This window comes from Dipodomys merriami, unplaced genomic scaffold (genome assembly GCF_024711535.1).
Source record: "Dipodomys merriami isolate MVZ:Mamm:240054 unplaced genomic scaffold, mDipMer1.0.p SCAF_2, whole genome shotgun sequence".
Taxonomy (NCBI): domain Eukaryota; kingdom Metazoa; phylum Chordata; class Mammalia; order Rodentia; family Heteromyidae; genus Dipodomys; species Dipodomys merriami.
Window position 1 is genome coordinate 79,661,590 of NW_027203381.1, and position 21,948 is coordinate 79,683,537.

General features: G+C 39.8%; 1 protein-coding gene across 2 annotated transcripts in view; it reads left to right on the forward strand.

The window, feature by feature from the left end:
• Positions 1 to 21,091, forward strand: part of Usf3 (upstream transcription factor family member 3) — a 36,011-nt gene extending 14,920 nt beyond the window's left edge. For both annotated transcript variants that reach the window (XM_070030220.1, XM_070030221.1), the window contains exons 3-7: positions 1,882 to 1,946; positions 3,700 to 3,728; positions 7,099 to 7,181; positions 11,843 to 11,939; positions 13,689 to 21,091. In XM_070030220.1, coding sequence (XP_069886321.1) covers positions 1,900 to 1,946; positions 3,700 to 3,728; positions 7,099 to 7,181; positions 11,843 to 11,939; positions 13,689 to 20,149 — 6,717 coding nt within the window. In that variant the 5' untranslated portion in view covers positions 1,882 to 1,899 and the 3' untranslated portion in view covers positions 20,150 to 21,091. The remainder of the gene's footprint in view (positions 1 to 1,881; positions 1,947 to 3,699; positions 3,729 to 7,098; positions 7,182 to 11,842; positions 11,940 to 13,688) is intronic.
• The last annotated feature ends 857 nt before the right edge of the window (positions 21,092 to 21,948 follow it).

Consider the following 21,948-nt stretch of genomic DNA (forward strand, 5'->3'; position numbering starts at 1 on the left):
AAAAGCAATAAAAGTTTTCATTATGAATTTTTTAATTAGAGAAGAAAGAAATCATAATATTGCTGACCTTTCATAACTACAATGAACACATCAATGCTTTTGCCTTGGGATATTTATGCTCTCATTTTCCAATATTAATAGAATTTTCATGCTTACTTTTTAATGACTCAAATGACAACATGAGACTTTTAGCAGTAAATGAGTGAATGAATGAATTCTTGCTTGTGTATGGAATATTATATTTGTGCACTGGTCACTTGTTCCTCTTTTCTGTGTTTTTATTGAGGAACATCATTGTTTTACAAGTTTAGATTTTGTATAATACTTCAGTGTAATAAACAGTATATGATATCAAGTCAAATATGTTCTACTTGTCTTGCCGAGTTTCGCTGAAAATCATTTCTCTTTTGAACTTGTCTTGATTTCCAAGCGCATGTTGACCTTTTTCTAGTCTGTTCAAGCAGCTTCTGACTATGCCTTAAATTTGACATCCATCTGTTTTACATTCACTAGTCAAAATGAATTTTGTCTGTCCCATCTGTTCATCCATCTACCTACCTACCTACCTATCTTCCTACCTATTTCTTGTGTGCTTTCAGTTCAGGACCTCCAACTTGCTTGCCTGCCTGCTCCCTCTCTCCCTCCTTTCTTACTGAACTCTTTCTCTCCTTTCTTTCTTTGAGATTTCATTACACAAACCACTCTGCCCTGGGACTTGCTACGTAATCCAAGCTGATCCTGGATGCTTCAAGCCTTTGCTTCAAATACATGTTTATGTCCATGTCTTTTCTTTCATTCTCTCTCTCTCTCCCTCCCTCCCTCCCTCTCTCTCTCTCTCCCTCTTTCTTTCTTTTTTTTTTTTTAATGATAAAGGCTGACACTTTTTTGTTTATTTATTTATTTTTTGGGTCCGGTCATGGGGCTTGAACTCTGGGCCTGGGCGCTGTCCCTCAGTTCTTCAGCTCAAGGCTAGCGCTCTACCACTTGAGCCACAGCGCCACTTCCGGCTTTTTTCTTTTTTGCTTATGTGGTACTGAGGAATCGAACCCAGGGCCTCAGGCATGCAAGGCAAGCGCTCTACCACTGAGCCACCTTCCCAGCCCCTCTTTCTTTCTGTCTGTCTTTCCTTCTGTCTGTCTTTCCTTCTGTCTTTCTTTCTCTCTGTCCTTTCTTTTCTTTCTTTCTCTTGCTTTTCTTTTTATTCCTCTCTTTTTTTTACTTTCTCTATTTCTCTTTCCCTGCCTGCCTGCCTCCTTTCCTCCTTGTCTCTCCTCTCTATCTATTAGTTTTCTTCTCTCTCATCCCTCCCTTCTCCCCTTTTCTCTTTTCTTCTCTCCCTGCCTTTGTTTTCTTGGCTTTCCTAGTCTTCCATTCTCTTACTTAGGAGATGGTAGGCTGTTTGTTGAGACAGATTCGCAGAACTTTTTTTTTTTGTCCAGGCTCAAACCACAGTCCCCAGTGTCTACTTCCCAGGTAGATTGGATGCTAGGCATGAGCCACTGTGCTGAGATACCCTGTAACATGTGATCTACTGTTTTTTTAATGTCATTTTAAAAAGCATTTTGGTATTCAAATGGAACTGCTATTTATCAAGTTCTCTAAGACGCAAGAGTAACTGAGCTTTTTTTTTTTTTTCCTAATCCTGGGGCTTGAACTATGTGCCTAAGCTTCTTTTTGTTCAAGGCTAGCACTCTATCACTTGAGTCACAGCACCACTTACAGATTTTTTTTTTATTAATTTATTGGAGATAACAGACTCAGACTTTCCTGCCTGGCTGGCTTTGAATTGTGATCCTCAGATCTCCGCCTCCTGAGTAGCTAGGATTACAGGCATGAGCCCAGGAATAATGAGCTTTATCATATCTTTCCATCACTCTGTAGGTTCCTATCACTATCATCATGCCAGAGATGACAGAGCATGAGACACCAACAAGAAAGCAGCACAGGTATGTATACACAGCCCAAAAGATAGTATAGTTTGGGTGGGTAAGAAGCACAATTTTTTCTTGTTTTTCTTAGTAGATAGACCTTAGTGAATTTGTATTTCTATACCTAGAAAATGGTTAATATCCAAACATATGTGTGGCTGAATGTAAATAAATTTACTGAAAATGGTATATAGTTAAATTTTACCTGTCCTTAATATACCAGAAGCATAAATAATAAGAATAATCATCAGTAGTTAAAATAATTTACTAAAACTGTGCTAAATGCTTAGTTTCTGGTTGTATTCTTATTAGCATACAATGCTTGTTTTTATAAGTGAAGCATTTAAGCATTTAGGCTATGGTCAATTTGAATAAGTACTTTGCAGTTTTATTAATGCCATTATGCCTCTCTGTACTGTATTATATTTATTATATATATATATTTTTTTATAACCCCCTCTTCTGAATTTCTAGTATTTTGGGCAATCTCTGCTTAGAATTGATAACCAGTGTTGTTTTTTTGTCTTGTCAGGGGGTTTGGACTTAGGATCTGGGCGCTGTCCCAGAATTTTTGTGTTCAAGACTAGCACTCTACCACTTTGAGTCTCAGCTCCACTTCTGGCTTTCTGGTGGTTAATTGGAGATGGGAGTCTCACAGATTTTCCTTCCCAAGCTGGTTTTGAACTGTGACCCTCAGATCTCAGTTTCCTGAGTAGCTGGGATTATAGGTGTGAGCCATTGACACCATGCTTGGCTAGTGCTTTTACTATTATAAAAATCACTACTCCTTACCTGTAGTTCTTAGAGAATGCTAATGTATTAGACAATTATGCAAAAAGAAGTGTTTTTGATGGATGAGATTTTAAGAAAATGTAAGAATTTGAATAAGCTAAGAATACAAATGCAGGAGGTGGCTCAAATGCCAGTTGTTAGGGCATAAGTGTGCTGTTGCCACCATGTATCTCCCCCTTCCCTGAAATGACTAAATTACTGTCTACTGTTGCTTATCTGCCCCGCATTCCTTCCTGCCTGGGTGTTAGGACAAATGTTAGAAGTCACTTTTCTGGCTCATCACTTTGAGAATTTATATTCTCCAATAGTTATGGCCTTTCAGTAACTGGTTCTGCTTTCAACCCTTGATTTCCAGGTATCAAAGAATTGAGAATTTCTGTTACTTCTAGAAAAAAATCGTTTTCTCAATTTATATAAAGATATATGCTGTTAGATTTTTCTACTATGATATGTATTAAGAAAAAAATTCTTGCCAGGCACCAGTGGCTCATGCCTATAATCCCAGCTACTGAGAAGGCCGAGATCTGAGGAACGAGGTTCAAAGCCAGCCAGGCAGGAAAGTTCTATGAGACTCTTATTACCAATTAACCACCAGAAAACCAGAAATGGTGCTATGGCTTAAAGTGGTAAAGTGCTAACCTTGAGTTCAAAAACTCAAGGATAGTGCCCAGGCCCTTGAGTTCAAGCCCCACAACCAACAACAACAACAACAAAATTCTGGGTACTGAAGGTGTGACTTAAAAGGTAGAGCACTGGCCTTGAGCAGAAAACACAAGCGAAACCATGATATTTTGAGTTCAAGTTCCAGTGCTGGCACCAAAAACAAAACAAAACAAAATAAAAAGACTTAAGATGGTTTCTTCTGATGCAAAAACAAAAATTTATTTAAGTTGTTTTTATGGTGCTTAAAATATAAACTGATAAAATCCTTTTCCATTATCTTTATTTATTTTTTGTCTATTTTTATTGTTTGTTTCAGGAAGAAGAACCGGGAGACACATAATGCAGGTAGACAAATTATTTTTCCTTGTTACCATTTTTGGCTTTCAAAATGATACTATACTAAAGTTGATTATAAGATCCTCCCTACCTGCTTCCCTCCTTCCCTCTCTTCTTCCCTCTCCCTCTCTCTCTCTCCCTTTCTTCCTTCCTTTCTTCCTTCCTTCCTTCCTTCCTTCCTTCCTTCCTTCCTTCCTTCCTTCCTTCCTTCCTTCCTTCCTTCCTTCCTTCCTTCCTTCCTTCCTTCCTTCCTCCTGGTGCTTGAACTCAGGGCCTGGGTGTTGTCCCTGAGCCTCTTTGTGTTCAAGGCTAGTGCTCTACCACTTGATCCACAGAGTCACTTCCAGCTTCTTCTAAGTAGTTTATTGGAGATAAATCTCATGGACTTTTCTGCCTGGGCTGCCTTCAAACTGCAATGCTCAGATCTCAGTCTCCTGAATAACTAGGTTTACTGGTGTGACCACCAGTGCCTGGCAATTATAAGTTTTATGTCATAAGCATAGAATAATTATTTGTTATATTTTTGTTTGTTTTTAATGGACAAATATTCTCAAGAGTGTCTTGGAGATGACTTTGTATACTTTGATTTGTACTTTATTTGGGTAAGAGATTAGTGTACTCTTGGAGCTAGTATTTGAAGGGATTTCAGCAACTGAAGAAATCCTGATGCAGTTCTTCTCAGAAAAATGAAAGTCATATACCTGTGTAAATTCCAGCGGGAACCTAGAAAAATAAGGAAAGATGAGCTGTGGACTGACTTGGATGTAACCAGTCTTAAGCAGTACAATTTTTTTATTAGAAAAAGAAATGTAGGAAATAAATGCTGATTTTTGTCTTTAAAATCGAAACTACAGGCCAAATCCAGATAAGCATGCATATATATATATATATATATGTATATATATATATATAGTGAACTATGTGTACTTTTTATCAGGAACTACATTTAGACTAAAACAAAGTTAGAAATTGTGAGGAAAGAACTTTGGGAAAATTTTATTTATAGAAAAATGAAAGATGACTTGAACACTGATGGGACACTTCTGTTTCCCTGAATGAAGAGTTTATTGCCTTTCAAATATCATTTATAACTATTGTTAAGGAGTTGTAATGTGATGTGTGGGAGTGTTAGTTTTTTTGGTACCAGGTCTCAATGCAGCCTAGCCTTGGACTCATGATCCTCTTGCCTTAGACTCCTAAGTACTGGGATTGTAGTTGTATGCCACCACACCTAACTTGGTTTTGTTTGTTGTTTAACTCTACACATTAAAAATGCAATTCTGCTTAGATAAAAACAAATAGTGTTATAAATTTCAGAGGAAAAGTAAATTATATTTTGTTGCCTTTGGCTTTTGGATGTTTGAATTAAGTTTAATTATTTATTCATATGAGCTAAATCTTTTTTATTAGAATCAACTTTCTCTGGTGCCATAAATATGTCCTTACCATAACTTACTAAGAAAGAATAAGATATCCCTAATAAGATATCCTTAATGCTAGATCATGAAGAAAAAAAAGCCTCCCTTTTATGTAAGTTCTGCCAGCCTCCCATCTGAACATGATCTTAGAATCCCTAGTGTCCTTTAAAAAAAAAAGGTTTAGAAAACTTCCTAACAGAAAATAGTCAAGAGTACTTGCAACTGAAAAGTTGTCAGTTGCACAGTTCTTAGTAAGAAAGGTTTGCATGGCCAAAGTGAATATCCCAGAAACCATAAAGAAAATGATACCAGTGCCTTTTCTTGCCTATTTTAAGATATAACTAACAGTTGCTTATGTTCCAGAAAAGCTCTGTAGACATCCTGTTTATGGTTCTTTAATAAGTATAGAAAAGTCTTGGGGGGGGGGTGGCGCAGGGAAGGCCGGAGAGCAGCTTTCTGATAATTGATTAGTGGGGTCTTTTAATTTTTTTGCCATTAAATCTCTGGTAGTTATTTGAATGGTAAGAAAATGATGGCCAATAATAATGCAATAGTACGGATTCCTCTTTCTTATCATGTTTCTTTTCTGTTAAAGGGCTTGAACTCAGGGCCTAGACACTGTCCCTAAGCCTCTTTGTACTCAGAGCTAGTGCTCTACCACTTGAGTCACAGCACCTCTTCTGGTTTTTGAGTGGTTAATTGGAGATAAGAGCCTCATGGGGAACTTTTCTGCCTGGGCTGGCTTTGAACCACAGTCTTCAGATTTCAGCCTCCTGAGTGGCTAGGATTACAGCCAGCTCTTTTTTATAATTTTAATGTAATTATTATAGATGATATTCCTAAAAGTATATTTGTTTTTATAATATTTATCTTAAAATGTTATATTCTTACATTATAGTTATTTGTCTTTAGTAGATAATATGTTTGCTGTTTGCTTTTGTGGTGCTGGGAAACAAACTCAGAGCCTTGTACATGTGTTATACCTCTGAACTGTACAGCTCAGCCCTTGTTTGATAATGTTTGATCAATATTTCAAGGGAGGGGGAGTGATGGAAGGGATGACTGATTAAGATGCATTGTAGTCATAAGTTGGTATGTTGAATTGAATCTCCTCTGTGTAGCTGTTTAAAGATAACATTAGTGGGGCTGGGAATGTGGCTTAGTGGTAGAGTGCTTGCCTAGGCTTGAAACCCTGAGTTTGATTCCTTTGTACCATATAAACAGAAAAGGCTGGAAGTGGCACTGTGGTCCAAGTGTTAAAGTGGTAGGTAGCCTTAAGTAAAAGAAGCTCAAGGACAGTGCCCAGACCCTGAGTTCAAGCCCCAAAAATTGCAAAAAATAAAAAATAACATTAGTAAAAAACATTTTTATGGGGATTTTTAAAATTTTTTTTCGGTCATGGGGCTTGAACTCTGGCCTGAACACTGTTCCTCAGCTCTTCAGCCCAAGGCTAGTGCTCTACCACTTGAGCCACTGAGCCACTTCTGGCCTTTTCTTTTCTTTCTTTTTTTTTGGGGGGGGGAGGTCCGGTTGTGGGGCCTGAACCCTGGGCCTGGGCACTGTCCCTCAGCTCTTCAGCTCAAGGCTAGCACTCTACCACTTGAGCCACAGCGCCACTTCCGGCTTTTTTCTTTTTGCTTATGTGGTGCTGAGGAATCGAACCCAGGGCCTCATGCATGCAAGGCAAGCGCTCTACCACTGAGCCACCTTCCCAGCCCCACTTCTGGCCTTTTCTGAGTAGTTTATTGAAGACAAGAATCTCACGGACTTTCCTGCCCAGGCTGGCTTTGAACCACAATCCTCAGATCTCAGCCTCCTGAGTGGCTAGGATTACAGGCATGAGCCACTGGAGCCCCACTTATAGGGATTTCTTTATGTAAAATTTCTTTGTCCAGAGCAAATGGAGCATTTTGACAGAGTAGGATAAGGCTTAAGAAATGGATTTTTTTTCTCCTATCCAGTGGAGAGGCATAGAAAGAAGAAGATCAATGCTGGGATAAACAGAATAGGAGAGCTCATCCCATGTTCCCCTGCTCTGAAGCAGGTAAGAATATACTTTATTTTCATTCCTCTCTTGGGTACAGACTACTTTCTAAATTGTTTCAGTGCTTGGGATGGTTGTTTTTTGTCAGTTTACATTAGTTGAATAGGGGAGATTCATGGTTTCATCTCTTACTCATGTTTACGCTGTATAGAATGATTATTTTTGTTTCCTGTCATATACGGAAGGTTTTTGGAAGCTACTAATTGCCTTATTCTTTATTAGCTTAGTTTTCTAACTTCAGTATTTCTCATTTTTTGAAACTAAATGCATTTTAATAGAAAGCAAAGTACAAAACAACTCTTTCAGAAGATAAAAATATCTAATCCTTTTCCCATACATTGGAACTTGCTTTGTCCTCAGAGCACACCTGATCTGCATGTGTATGCATGATTCATTCACATTTTCCCATATTTCTAGCAATTTCTTGGAACAGTGTTTTACAGAGTCAAATCAACCATATAATTCATAATCCCTTTTAAGTTATATTCCTTAAAGCTACTCAAGTTGTTAATTACTAAGTTAGTCCCATGATTATCTTTAGATATATCCCAGCCTGTTTATTAGGCGCTTTTTAAAAAATGTTGGCCATTCATGCTTTTTTACTCTTTTGAAATTCTTTATGTAGAATCTTGTGAAGATCTCTTGTTTAATTTGCTGTTCATGCCCTGCCTGTGTTTTGAGTCCAGATCTCACTAAATATCCCAGACTGACTTCTCTGTTCCTATCTTAGTCTCCAGCATCATGGGGTAACAGGCATGTGCATTACATCCAGCATCTCCATGTCCTCTTAACTCTTGATACTTAAAAATCTCAGCTTAGTGACAATGAGATTAAACTAAGCTCATTGGAAATAAAACAAATTATTAAAACAATATGGACTATATTGGACATTTTTAGTTTAAAAAATGGACATGCCACTCCCAAGTTATAACCACAAATAAAATGTTGTTACCCATCTCTTCATAAATCTTCTGTCTGTATATCCCATACCATTCCTAATCTGCTTTGTCACTTTGACTCAGTGGCACACAGTGTACTTCTGGTGGAGATACTGTTCCTTACATTATCTCACTTCTTTTTAATGGTTATGTAGTGTTCAGCTATCATAGGAAATGAACATGCTTAGTCACTTTTTTCAGTTGTTGTTGGTTGTAGGGCTTGAACTCAGGGGCAGGTTGCTGTTCTTGAGCTCTTTTTGCTCAAGGCTAGTGCTCTACCACTTTGAACCACAGGGCCACTTCCATTTATTAAGTAGTTAATTGGAGATTAGAGTCTTACAGGGATTTTCTAGCTGGGCTGACTTCAAATGGAGGTCTTCAGAGCTCAGCCTCCTAAGTAGATGGGATTACAGATGTAAGCCACTGGTTCCTGGCTTAGTCGTCTTCTTTTGTTAATTAATGTTAATTAACTAGTATATGTGATAATTAACATATAATATACACTAAGGAACTTAAAAGATGTTAATTTACTTGCTTCCCAATCCTAGCACAGCTTTCAGAGACAACCATTCTCAACTGTTTCTTCTAGCAGTTACATTTCTAAATAAAATACATTATATCTTTGTTTTTCCATTTTAGCTATAATTTATCAAAATCCTATAATGTTTTGTTTCTGGATTCTACTTTCTTGATCCTCTTGACACAATTCTGTCACAAGTTTTCATTAAGACAGAATTCAAATTTTATGTTATAAAGACTATGTAGTGTAGTAGACTATTAAAAGGAGGATACTTTCATGTTTTATTTCATATGAAACTTTTGATATTCTTGAGTTAAAATTGCCTTACAATTTTTCATTTGCTTAATATCCTGTGTACTTATCCTTAATTCTTTCCACACTTCCAACAAGCTTCATGTACAGTTTTCTAGATGGTCAGATGTACCACATACTTTCCATTTTCCTTGTTTTTCTTTTGAGACTATTTCTAGAACATTCTTTCTTCTGTTTTCAATACTAACCAATTATTTTCTACCCATGCTTCTGTTTTTAATTCTGCTTTCATATTTTTAATTTCTAAGAGTTTATTTCTTATTGTTACCTTTCATTCTATATGTTTATTCTGTGCATTCAATATCATTTCATCTCTCAGTGTTGTATTGTGTTTGTTGCGTTGTTTTGTTTGCTTTGTACTGGTTCTGGGACTTGAACTGAGGATCTATGCTCTGTCCATGTGCTTTGTGCTTAAGGCTAGCACTCTACCACTTGAGCCACTGCTCCACTTCCAGGTTTTTGGTGGTTAATTAGACATAAGAGTCTCAGACTTTCTTGCTTCGGCTGGCTTTCAACTGTGATCCTCAGATCTCACTCTCAAGAGTAGTTAGGCTTGCGAGTATGAGCCACTGGCACCTAGCTGAATGTTATATAGGTTTTTCCTTTTAATTTTCTGTTTACTTTCTGGTTCCCTTTTTTTCCTCTTTTGCTTGGATGTTTTGTCTTAATTTTTTAAGTTTTTCTTAAATATTTAGTGTTTGAAAATCAGGAATTCAAATTGATCAAATAAGCTTGTCTGTTGGAGGTCTAGATACTGCATGATTAGGTAGCATGCTAGTGTTTTATTTTGTCTTGACTCCTGGGCCTTAACCTCAAGGCCTGGGCACTGTCCCTGAACCTCTTTGTGCTCAAGGTTAGCACTCTACCACTTGAGCTACAGCACCACTTCTGGCTTTTTCTGAGTAGTTTATTGGAGATAAGAGTTTCATGGACTTTCCTGCCTGGGCTGGCTTTGAACCACGATCCTCAGATCTCAGCCTCCTGAGTAGCTAGGATTACAGAGTGAGCCACCTGTACCTGGCTTGTTTTGCTTTTTGTCTGTTTGGTTTTTTGTGCTAGTGGTGGTATGTAGAACTCAACAATATCAGTATATCAATATTTATATTTTATTGTAGTCATTACTTTTTTTCAAGGAAAAAAAACCTATAAAATTTATCAGTTGTTCTTCTCAACTGTAGATGCCCTACCCTGTGTCTTCAGACCAAGGATTCACACCTGTAACCTAGTGTACAGGAGGTTGAGATTGATGCCAGGCACTAGTGGCACATGCCTATAATCCTAGCTACACAGGAAGAAAGTCCATGAGACTATTATTCCCAATTAATCACCAAAAAACTGGGAATGGTGCTGTGGCACAAAGTGGTAGAGTGTTAGCCTTGAGCAGAAAAGCTCAGGGACCGTGCCCAGGCCCTGAGTTCAAGCTTCACAACCAACAACAACAACAACAAAAAGTTTGAGATTGGGAGGTTACTGGTAAAAGCTTGCCCAGAGAGAAAAATTGGTGAAACTCCATCTCCAAAATAACCAGCCCAAAACAGGGTGGGAGTGCCATCTGAGTAAAGAAGCCCAGCAAGCACACGACACTGAGTTCAAATTCTGATACTGCCAAAAAAATTTATTAAGAACAAAAGAATATTTTGACATAAAATCCAGTCTTTTGGAAAAGTGAAATAAGTTGGGAATATCACAGCAAAGTTCAGCCAAGTAAAATGGTTTTTAAGCATATTATTTAGAATAATTTGTTGTTGTGGTTAAAAGAATAGAGAATGATATTACAATCTATGTTTACATGGTGTTGAAGATCCTCTCTGACTTCTTTTTTATATCACTCCTCATGTAGATCAACTTGGCCCTGCTCACCTACTGGCCATCCTTTAGCATGCCAAGCCCAGCCCTGCCTAAGAACCTTTGTTTTATGACTTCTTGGTCTGGACCTCTTTCTCTAGCTAGCTATCCATACTACCTTTTCTTTTCTGTGTGTGTGTGTGTGTGTGTGTGTGTGTGTGTGCGCGCGCGCGCGCGTGCGTGTGTGTGTGTGTGTGTGTGTGTGTTGGTCGGTCCTAGGACTTGAACTCAGTGCCTGGGCAGCTGTTCCTAGCTTTATTTGCTGAAAGATTAGCCATCTACTACTGTGCGCGCACGCACCAGTCCTGGGACTTGAACTCATCCATACTACCTTTTCTTTTCTGTGTCTGTGTGTGTGTGCCAGTCCTGGGACTTGAACTCAGAGCCTGGGCACTGTCCGTGAGCTTTTTTTTCCTCAAGGGTAAATTCTATTTTTTTGATGGTTAATTGGAAATAGTTTCACAGCTGGGCACTGGTGGTTCACGCCTGTCATCCTAGCTATTCAGGAGGCTGAGATCTGAGGATCACGGTTCAAAGCCAACCCAGGCAGGAAAGTCTGTGAAACTCTTAGCTTCAATAAACTGCCAGAAAACCAGAAGTGGGGCTGTGGCTTAAGTAGTAGAGCTCTCGCCTTGAGCTGAAGAGCTGAGGGACAGCATCCAGGCCTAGAGTTCAAGCTCCACAACTGACAAAAAAGAAAAAAAAAAGTCTCACAGACTTTCCTGTCCAGGATGGCTTCAAACCATGATCCTCAGATCTCAGTTTCCCAAATAACTAGGATTACAGGCATGAACCATCAGTGCCCAGCTTGTACCACTTCTTATTTTCAGTTTTCTTCTCCAGATACTCTGAGAGCCTAACACATACTATATCCTCAATAAATATTTAATAAATGGAAACAGTAAAAGCTTTGGAATATGGTACCCATTATAAATTTTGAAAAGTTACATAGCATATATATGTAATAAAGTCAAAGCTTTTAAGTTTCTCCCAGAAAATTAATTACCTTTTAGTGAAACTTTTAAGTGGTTAATTTTCTTTGGCAGAGCAAGAATATGATCCTGGACCAAGCCTTTAAATATATAACAGAATTGAAAAGGCAAAATGATGAACTCTTGCTTAATGGAGGAAATAATGAACAAGGTAATGATTGGAGATTCTTAGCTCTTTTGTTATTTGTTAGATTCTTAGGTGTTAGTGTATAGTGAAGCTTTATTTTAGAGTATTCAAGCCTTTGCTATCCCTCAAAAAATATTAAGGCCTTCATATAGGGTATGGGAGAATCCTATGGCAAATAAAATCATTTTAGTTTAACTCTTCTCTCTCTCATTTAGATTAACTCTAATCTTGCATGCATGTATCATTTTGGTTTTGGACTCATGTTTGCCTAACTCATGATACTAGTACTAGAACTCATTTATTCCAGTTGGTTCTTGTAGGTAGTCCATAATATACAGTGTGTCCACCAAAATGACTGGATATTTGACTTTGGGTTGTAATTTTTTTATGCTGTCAAGCGAGTTGTTTTCCTACTAGCATTGGAGAGAGGCTAAAAAGAAAAAAATGTCCCAGACAACTGTAAAAGTGGGGTAATAGGCCAGTTTAAATAAAGCTTTATTTCTGGCTCTGACAACTGAAAGAGAATTTCCTATGACAGTTTAGTAGGCCATGTTAGAATGAGAAAAGCAAGGCAGAATTTGCTGAGGTAGGGACAGTTTATTGTAATGGGTGGGAAGCATGTTGGGAAGCCTGTCCAGGAGGTCAATGATCAGAATGCTTTTTTTTTTTCTTCAACTTTTAGCTAACTAACAGCTAACCCTTTCCTAGGGCAGCTGTCTTTTTATGGTCCAGGCCCTTGTGTTTGAGAAACATTGAGGAGTATTCCACAAAAGGTGTGAGAAGGCCAGAAAGAGGCATGAGCCTATGAATGCTTGATACAGTTAGCTGTTACCATTGTTGCTACTGTTATTAAATTAGACAATTGCCAGGCTATAAATGTACAGTAAGTGAGAACATTGAGGATTATTATTTCGTGCCTGCTAGTTGCCTTATAATTTCTCATATTCATGGCATGCTGGCATCTTTATTTTGCTTCATAGTTTAAATATTTGAAAAAAGCATCTGTTAGTCTCCACTCACCCTTATTGAAATGGAGCTTTACATTTCAGGCTACCTCTTAAAGGTAGGATTAGTTGGGTTAGGTGGGGCAGAGATAAGAATTCCTACCACCGTGGGAAGGCATCTGGGGATGTTTAGGGTTCCTGAACATAAATGCCAGCAGTCAAACCTGCCCCATAGTAGGACCAGTAGTGAAGCTGTGTCCCTTAGAAAGGGGAGGGATATGTTAGACACCTTCACTGCTCAGCAGTGACTTGGATTTACACTGGAAACAAAATTCCCAGTGCTGATGCTCTCTCTCTTCAGTGTTCTATCGCTTGACTTTTGATACATTTTCACTCCTGTTAGCCTCCATTGTATCAAAGGGTAGAATAGAAACTAAGACAATTGTAAAAAGAACCCCAAGTCATGTAAACTTTTGTAGCATTTGAATATATTATATATTCCGTGTGATTTTCTGAGATCAGTATGCCTTCTCTTGTTTCCCCTATGTAGCTGCACTACTAGAAAGTTTGGAATAGAGAACTGTGAAATCTATACCATTATGAATGATTTTTTTTTTATAGTTGGTTGACCTTTGAAGATTAAAAAAACGAATGGGTCAGGGGCTTTTATTTTAGAAAGAAGAAAAAACTTACATTAACAAAGTCAAATCTCAGTTGAGATATTTTAAATGCTAGGATTCAAAGTCAGTAGCTTAGTACATTGTTCTTTCTTGGTATTATAAATACTGATATTCACTAGTGTTCTTGAATTTTATTTCTAATATTATAGCCGAAGAAATAAAAAAGCTACGAAAACAACTGGAAGAAATCCAAAAAGAAAATGGCCGATACATTGAGTTGCTGAAAGCAAATGACATATGCTTATATGATGACCCCACAATCCACTGGAAAGGAAATCTTAAAAACTCAAAGGTGTCTGTTGTTATTCCAACTGACCAGCTTCAAAAAAATATCATCGTTTATTCCAATGGGAGTCAGCCTGGTTCAAACAGCCAGGGAACAGCTGTTCAGGGGATAACCTTTAACGTTGGTCATAATTTACAAAAGCAGACTGCCAATGTGGTGCCAGTACAGAGGACTTGCAATCTTGTGACTCCTGTGTCTATTTCTGGAGTTTACCCTTCTGAAAACAAGCCATGGCATCAGACTACAGTTTCTTCATTGGCTGCCAATCAGTCTGTTCCTCTTTGTCTTCCTGCTACCATTTCCACTCAAAATATTCTTGAGCTTTCCACTTCTGAAAGTGAATCACGTGTGCTTAGTGCCACTGCTGGCTCACTGATTGCTGTGTCGGTGGGGCCTGAACCTCACCAGCTTCGTTCCTTGCAGACGTGTGTAAATGATCAAAACACTTCAGAAAATAACAGTGGGCAAGAGAGCCCCAAATTGCTAAAGAAAACAGCCCCTTGCGTTACAAGCATTCCCCAGAGTTCCTCAGCAACTGCCATGAAAGTGCAAGCGCACCAGGGCCCCAAGTCCTGCCAGGACTTAAGAGGTGATTTTCAAAATCCCGTGGTTGCTGCAGTGACTTCCACAGTCAGCTCCCAGCCTCTGAGGTCTGCAGGTGATGCTTCTTCAGTGAGCATTATTAGCAAGAGCACAGACTCGGCAAATACCACCATTACTGTGGTAGCACCATCTGCCCCTGGAGTCAGGAAGACCACCACTGCAGTAAGCACTCTTGCTACAAATTCTTTGGACAATGGTTGGACTCTTTCTTGTTCTTTGCCTTCTTCAAGTGTTAGCGCTTCAGATTTGAAAAACATTAGTAACAGCCTTACTCGAATTTCATCAGCTGGAAACACACAAACAACATGGACTACTTTACAACTGGCAGGAAATACTATTCAGCCCTTAAGCCAGACATCATCTTCTACTGTGTCTCCAGTATTAAATGAGCTTGGTACCAGCCCTCCCACAAGCAACCACAGTAGACATGTGACTACAGGCATCAACTTAACTAATTCCCTTCCAGCAGATGGGCAGCCAGTTGAACAAGCAGTTGTAACCTCGTCTTCTTGTTCATCTTTACCTACGCAGCCATTAGTTGCCCAACCACAAATGAAATCTCAGCCTCCAAAAAATATCCTTCCACTCAATTCAGCAATGCAAGTGATTCAGATGGCTCAGCCAGTTGGGTCAGCTGTCAATGCAGCTCCAGCGAACCAAAATGTGATCATTCTTCAGCCACCCAGCACGACCCCATGCCCAACAGTGATGAGGGCAGAAGTTCCCAATCAAACTGTAGGTCAACAGATTGTCATCATACAGGCAGCCAATCAGAATCCTTTGCCACTGCTCTCTGCTCCCCCTACTGCTTCTGTTCGACTGCCTGTCAATGGAGCCAGTGCTCTAATAGGGTCTCATAATTCAGTGCAAAATGTTTCAACCCCCCAGACTTTTGGAGGAAAACATCTTGTTCACATACTACCAAGACCTTCATCTTTATCTACATCTAATTCAACACAGACTTTTTCTGTTACTGTGTCAAACCAGCAACAGCCTCAAACCATTTCTTTAAATGGACAGCTCTTTGCTTTGCAGCCTGTGATGTCTTCATCGGGAACCACGAACCAAACCCCTATGCAAATTATTCAACCCACCACCAGCGAAGATCCAAATACTAACGTTGCCCTGAATACATTTGGTGCTTTGGCCAGCCTCAATCAAAGCATATCACAGATGGCTGGGCAAAGCTGTGTACAACTGTCTATTAGCCAGCCTGCCAATCTTCAAACAGCTGCAAATAATCAAACCACCCCAGCTAACTGTGTTTCTTTAACAACAACTATAGCTCCTCCCTTGACCACAGAGAATTCAGCCTCACTATCTAATACTTACAGTCTTGTGACTGCTTCCTCCATGAACACTGTCACATGTTTACCACCACCTGCCACGAAGTCAAAGAAATTGTGTAAGAAGCCAGGGGCCAAGAAACACACAGCAGCTAACAAGCTGCCATGTCTCTCGAATCCAGGCAGAGATGTGGGCAAGTTAGACTGCCCCAGTACTGAAGGCCCCGGAGAACCATCATCTAGTGATGGGCTGCTGGAAAGCCTCCCTGTTGTCCTACCATCTGTCACCATTTCCCAGACAAATACTGGAAGTGTTTCTGCTTCACATTCCTTGAACGGTCTCAATTCTGAAGTCATTCCTGAGTCTGTCTCCAAATCTAAGTCAGCAGAGGAGTCTAGCTCACCCTCCCAAGAATCTGAAACTAGTGAACATTTTGCTGTGGCCCCAGCAAAATCCAAAGACTCTACCCTCACTTTGCAACGAGAGACATCTCAGGATAAAACACCAATTAGTGTTGCACTGTTAGATGCTACCAAGTCCTGCACTTCAGCCAGTGTGCTGATCCCATCTCCAACGAATCCCCAGAGTTTAGTTTCTCAGGTTGCTGGTTTGTCATCCACCTCAAGCACTACAAGTACTGAGTGTGTTTCTGAGGTAGAAATCCTCACAGAACCTTGCTCAGCCCAGCAGGAGTCACCAGATACAGTGCAAACAGCAAGTCTCTTCAAGGGGCAGGGTCTAACTACATTGCTATCTGATCTTGCTAAAGAAAAGAACCCTCAGAAGTCCTCTCTTTCAGTTCAGGTGGATCATTCTGACTTTTCATCAGAAAATTCTAAGATAGTTGATCCCAGTGTTGACTCACAGTCCAAACAGGAACTATTACTGATGAACAGCGATGATCGAGATCCCCCACAGCACCATCCCTGCCTCCCTGATCAAGAGGTTATTAATGGTTCTTTGCTCAGCAGTAGGCAGGCTGACTCTCCCATGTCAACCAGCTCTGGCAGTAGTCGTAGTTTCTCAGTTGCATCCATGCTTCCTGAACCAGCTAGAGAAGATGTAACCAGTGCAACAACGAACACATGTGAAAGCTGTACCTTCGCAGAGCAAACTGATATCGTCGCTCTGGCAGCCAGAGCTATTTTTGACCAGGAGAACATTGAGAAGGGAAGAGTTGGTATCCAGGCTGATATAAGGGAAGTTACTTCAAAGCCTTCTGAAACGTCATCTTTGGAGGGAGACCAGCCTTTCAAATCACAAATGCCTAGAGAGAATGACACAGGAGAGACAGAAGCAACACCAAATGAATTTAACTCTCAGGATTCGATTGAGGTAACAGTGGATAGACCCCTTGAAAAACCAAGTTGCTCTGTAGGAATTAAAACTTCTAATGCCTCCTTACCAGTCTCAGCTTCCCAACCGCCAAGTCTCACCAGCTTAAGTGTGAATAATCTTATCCATCAGAGCAACATCAACCATCCTCTAGTTAGCTGTTCAGGTTTGGCCCAAACTTCGGAACAAGCCCCTATGCCTGTAACAGTTAATCCAGCAGTTTCATCCAGCTCCTATGGAGGCCAGCCTCCTGGACCTTCTCTGATAACAGAATATTCCCAGGAACAGCTGAGTACTATGACTACCACCATCCCAAATTCACAGACTCAAGAGCCCCTTTTGAAACCAAGTCACGAAAGCCGTAAAGATTCTGCGAAGCGCACTGTCCAAGAGGACCTTCTGCTGTCTTCAGCCAAACGTCAAAAACATTGCCAGCCAGTGCCCCTCAGGCTTGAAAACATGCCCCTCATGAGCCGGACTCCAGACAGTATTTCTGATCAGACTCAAATGATGGTTAGTCAGATCCCGCCCAACACTTCAAACTCAGTTGTGCCCGTCAGCAATCCAGCACATGGAGATGGCCTTAAAAGATTATTTCCACCTGGTAACAACTTTGTGGCTCCTACTCTGAGGCAAAGTGAAGTTCAGTGTGGTTCTCAGCCTTCAGTTGCTGAGCAGCAGCAGCAAACTCAGACAAATCAACACCTCCAGTCCCTCCAGCAGCACGTTCCTGCTCAAGGAGTCTCTCACCTTCACAGTAACCATCTGTACATAAAGCAGCAGCAGCAGCAGCAAGCAGGGCAGTTAAGAGAGAGACATCATCTGTATCAACTACAGCATCATGTGCCTCATGCTGAGAGTGCTGTCCACTCTCAGCCCCACAGTGTGCACCAACAGAGAACTCTGCAGCAGGAAGTTCAGATGCAGAAAAAGAGGAATCTTGTTCAGGGCACTCAGGCCTCTCAGCTTTCCTTACAACCAAAGCACCATGGAACGGAGCAATCCAGACCCAAGAGTGGTCAGCCACATCCTCACCATCAGCAGTTACAGCAACAGATGCAGCAACATTTTGGAAATTCCCAGCCAGAGAAGAGCTGTGAAAACCCTTCAACTAGCCGGAACCACCATGGCCATCCCCAGAACCACCTCAATCAAGACATTATGCATCAGCAGCAGGATGTTGGAAACAGACAGCAAGGTACTGGGGTTTCCTCTGACCATGTATCTGGGCATAATCCAATGCAAAGACTTTTGCCATCAAGGGGCTTGGAACAGCAAATGGTGTCCCAACCAAGTATTGTGACCAGACCTTCAGATATGACCTGTACTCCACACAGGCCCGAGAGAAATCGAGTTTCAAGTTATTCTGCCGAGGCTCTCATTGGAAAGACATCTTCTAATTCTGAGCAGAGGATGGGTATATCAATTCAAGGCTCCAGAGTTTCAGATCAGCTTGAAATGAGAAGCTATCTTGATGTTCCCAGAAATAAGAGTTTAGCTATTCATAATATGCAGAGTCGCATGGACCACCCTGTCCCCTCAGATATCCGCCTTTCTGAATGTCAGACATTTAAACCAAGTGGAGCCAGTCAGCAGCCCCAGAGTAATTTTGAAGTACAATCTTCAAGAAACAATGAAATTGGTAATCCTGTATCATCACTGAGGAGTATGCAATCCCAAGCTTTTCGAATTAGTCAGAACACTGGCCCACCACCAATTGACCGGCAAAAGAGATTACCTTATCCTCCAGTTCAGAGCATCCCTCCAGGAAATGCCCTTCCACCAAGGGACAGTGAAAATCCATGTCACCAGAGTTTCATGCAGAGTTTGCTTGCTCCTCACCTGAGTGATCAGATCATTGGAAGTCAGAGATCACTCTCAGATCACCCAAGAAATACACAATGTGGTCCATCCTCCGCAATTGAATATAACTGTCCTCCGGCTCACGAAAGTGTCCACATTAGAAGAGAGAGTGAGAGTCAGAATAGGGAAAGTTGTGACATGTCTTTAGGTGCTATGAACACCAGGAATGGCACCTTGAGTATTCCTTTTTCAAGTTCCTCTTCTTCAGGAGAGATTCAAGGTCGAAACACAAGTCCCAACGTCTCTGTACAGAAGTCCAATCCTATGAGGATTACTGACAGCCATGGAACCAAGGGCCACATGAACCCACCTGTCACCACCAACATGCATGGGGTTGCAAGGCCAGCTTTGCCACACCCAGCTGTATCTCATGGAAGTGCTGACTCGGGGCCTCCTCTGCGGCAGGCTAATTCTTCAGTTCCCCAGAGATCAAGACATCCCCTGCAAGACAGCAACGGATCCAAAATTCGTCCTCCTGAAAGGAATCGTTCTGGAAACCAAAGGCATAGTAATGTCTTTGATCCAAGTCTTCCCCATCTTCCTCTCTCTACTAGTGGCAGTATGATTCTTGGACGTCAACAACCTACTACAGAGAAGAGAGGAAGTATTGTTCGTTTCATGCCTGACAGTCCCCAAGTACCTAATGATAATTCAGGTCCTGATCAACATACACTATCACAAAATTTTGGTTTTCCCTTTATTCCGGAGGGCAGCATGAATCCACCAATAAATGCTAATTCCTCTTTCATTCCACAGGTCACTCAGCCTAGTGCCACTCGAACTCCAGCCCTCATTCCAGTAGATCCCCAAAATACTTTATCCTCTTTCTATCCTCCCTATTCTCCAGCTCATCCCCCGCTGTCCAATGATATTTCAATCCCCTATTTTCCTAATCAAATGTTCCCCAATCCTAGCACAGAGAAAGTAAACAGCGGAAGTTTAAATAATCGATTTGGATCAATTTTATCTCCTCCTAGACCCGTTGGCTTTGCCCAACCAAGTTTTCCTCTTCTCCCAGATATGCCCCCAATGCACATGACCAACTCTCACTTATCCAATTTTAACATGACATCTTTGTTTCCAGAAATAGCAACAGCTCTTCCTGATGGCTCAGCAATGTCACCTTTGCTTACAATAGCAAACTCTTCTGCCTCTGACTCTTCCAAGCAGTCCTCAAATAGACCTGCCCACAACATAAGCCATATTTTAGGTCATGATTGCAGTTCAGCTGTTTAACTACATATAAACTCAATGTAAAGGGATTGGGTGAGATTACAGTTGCCCATTGAGAAAGAAGTTATGTGTGTGTCTGTATCTGTGTCTCTTTTTGTATAATCTTGTTTCAGTTCACTTATGATTGTAGGGAAGTCAAGCCAGAGATAATGCAAATACTGGGTTGCCAAAAAGAATTCGTTTATTTTTACATGTATGATGTGTTTTTATTTATTTTTTAATCTTTGAGGCATATTTACACATCCAAGTTTGATATATAGGCTTACATTCCCTAAATACTAACCAAGTAAAAGTTGATGGAGATCATCTTGGCATGTGCTGGGTGACAGGATGGGGCTAAGATTTTAAATTTAAATTGATAAATGTAAAATAGATGAAGTAGTTGAGTTGCAGTCCAAAAATACAGGCAACTTAATGGCTTATTACTAGATGTTGGCTAATAGCCAAATTTAAAACACAATTATTTTTATGACAGGTGTTGAATTGATATTGAATTGAATGCTCAATCAGTAACAAATGAATTATTTAATAAGCTTTTATTTCTAAGGTTTGGTTTAGGTAGAGTCTTTCTTAATTGTAATTATTCATCAATTATCTGAACTCGACTTGTTTTTCAAAGTACGGAGCCGCATTATCCTCTATTGTGCCAAGCTCTTCTGAAGCAAGGTCTTCCTCAAGATAATTAGTCTTAAAAATATAAAAGCTAAAAGGTAAAGTATGTAGATGTTCTCCATTTTATTCTTGTGTTGTATATTGGGCCATCAGGATAAAAGTCACATTGTGGAGTTCATGGGTTCACTTGACCATTAGAGTTTCAACTGAATTTTGACTTCGTGTTCTTTTTATTTAATGCTGAAAGAAATTCTTGTCCATTCATTTAAATATTAGGACTGCTCAGTAAATCATGAGTTTATAATTTACACATTTATGTGAGCTTTTTAAAATATTTCTGAACAGAATTTTAAGTTCTCAGTGTTTTAATTTGCTGATATTTATATTTTAAATATGATATTGTATATTGCATTATTATCTTCATAAAAGTTATAAAAGAAAATGAATTATTTTTCATGATAGGTGTGAAATGGTGCTTTAGAAAAAAAATTTTATATATGTCCTTATGAATATATGTGTGTATGTAAGAGTATGTGAAAACAGACATTTTTAAAGTAAAACTAGTTCTTAATATTCCACAGTGTGTATATACTTCAAAGTAATGTTGTACACAATACATACATAGAATCTTCTCTGTCTGTTAAAAATTAATAAATGAATTTGAAAAAATAATAGGCCTACCATCTGAAAATGGGAAATTGAGACCTGCAGAATCATAAAAAAACAACCTTGAAGTAGGTGGGTTTTTTACCCTCCCCCCACTGAAATTAATAAAATTTAAAACACACGTTGAATTTTAAAAACTTGTAAAAACCTATATTCTGATTTTAAGTCTGTAAAATCATGACTTCTTTGTTATATTCTGGTAAAAATGGAATGCGAAGGAGAAATGCATAAATATTGTTTTGTTAAGAGCTGTTAAAGCAGTGATTACAGGGACCAGCTTTCTCTCCTCCCTCCCCCTCCCCCCTTTCAAGCTCAAAGCCTCCTAAGGACTGATCAGAGCAGTTGTCAGTGAAAACTCAATGCCAGGGGTTTGTGCCTCTCCAACTGCCAACAAAGCAGGAAGGCCAAAAAAAAATAGGTGGCATCAAGAAGAGAAAGCTGCATTTTCTCCCTTGAAAATGATCTTGGGGAAGAGAATTTCATAAATAGGTTACTAAGACAAAATGGGTAAACATAGCATTTGA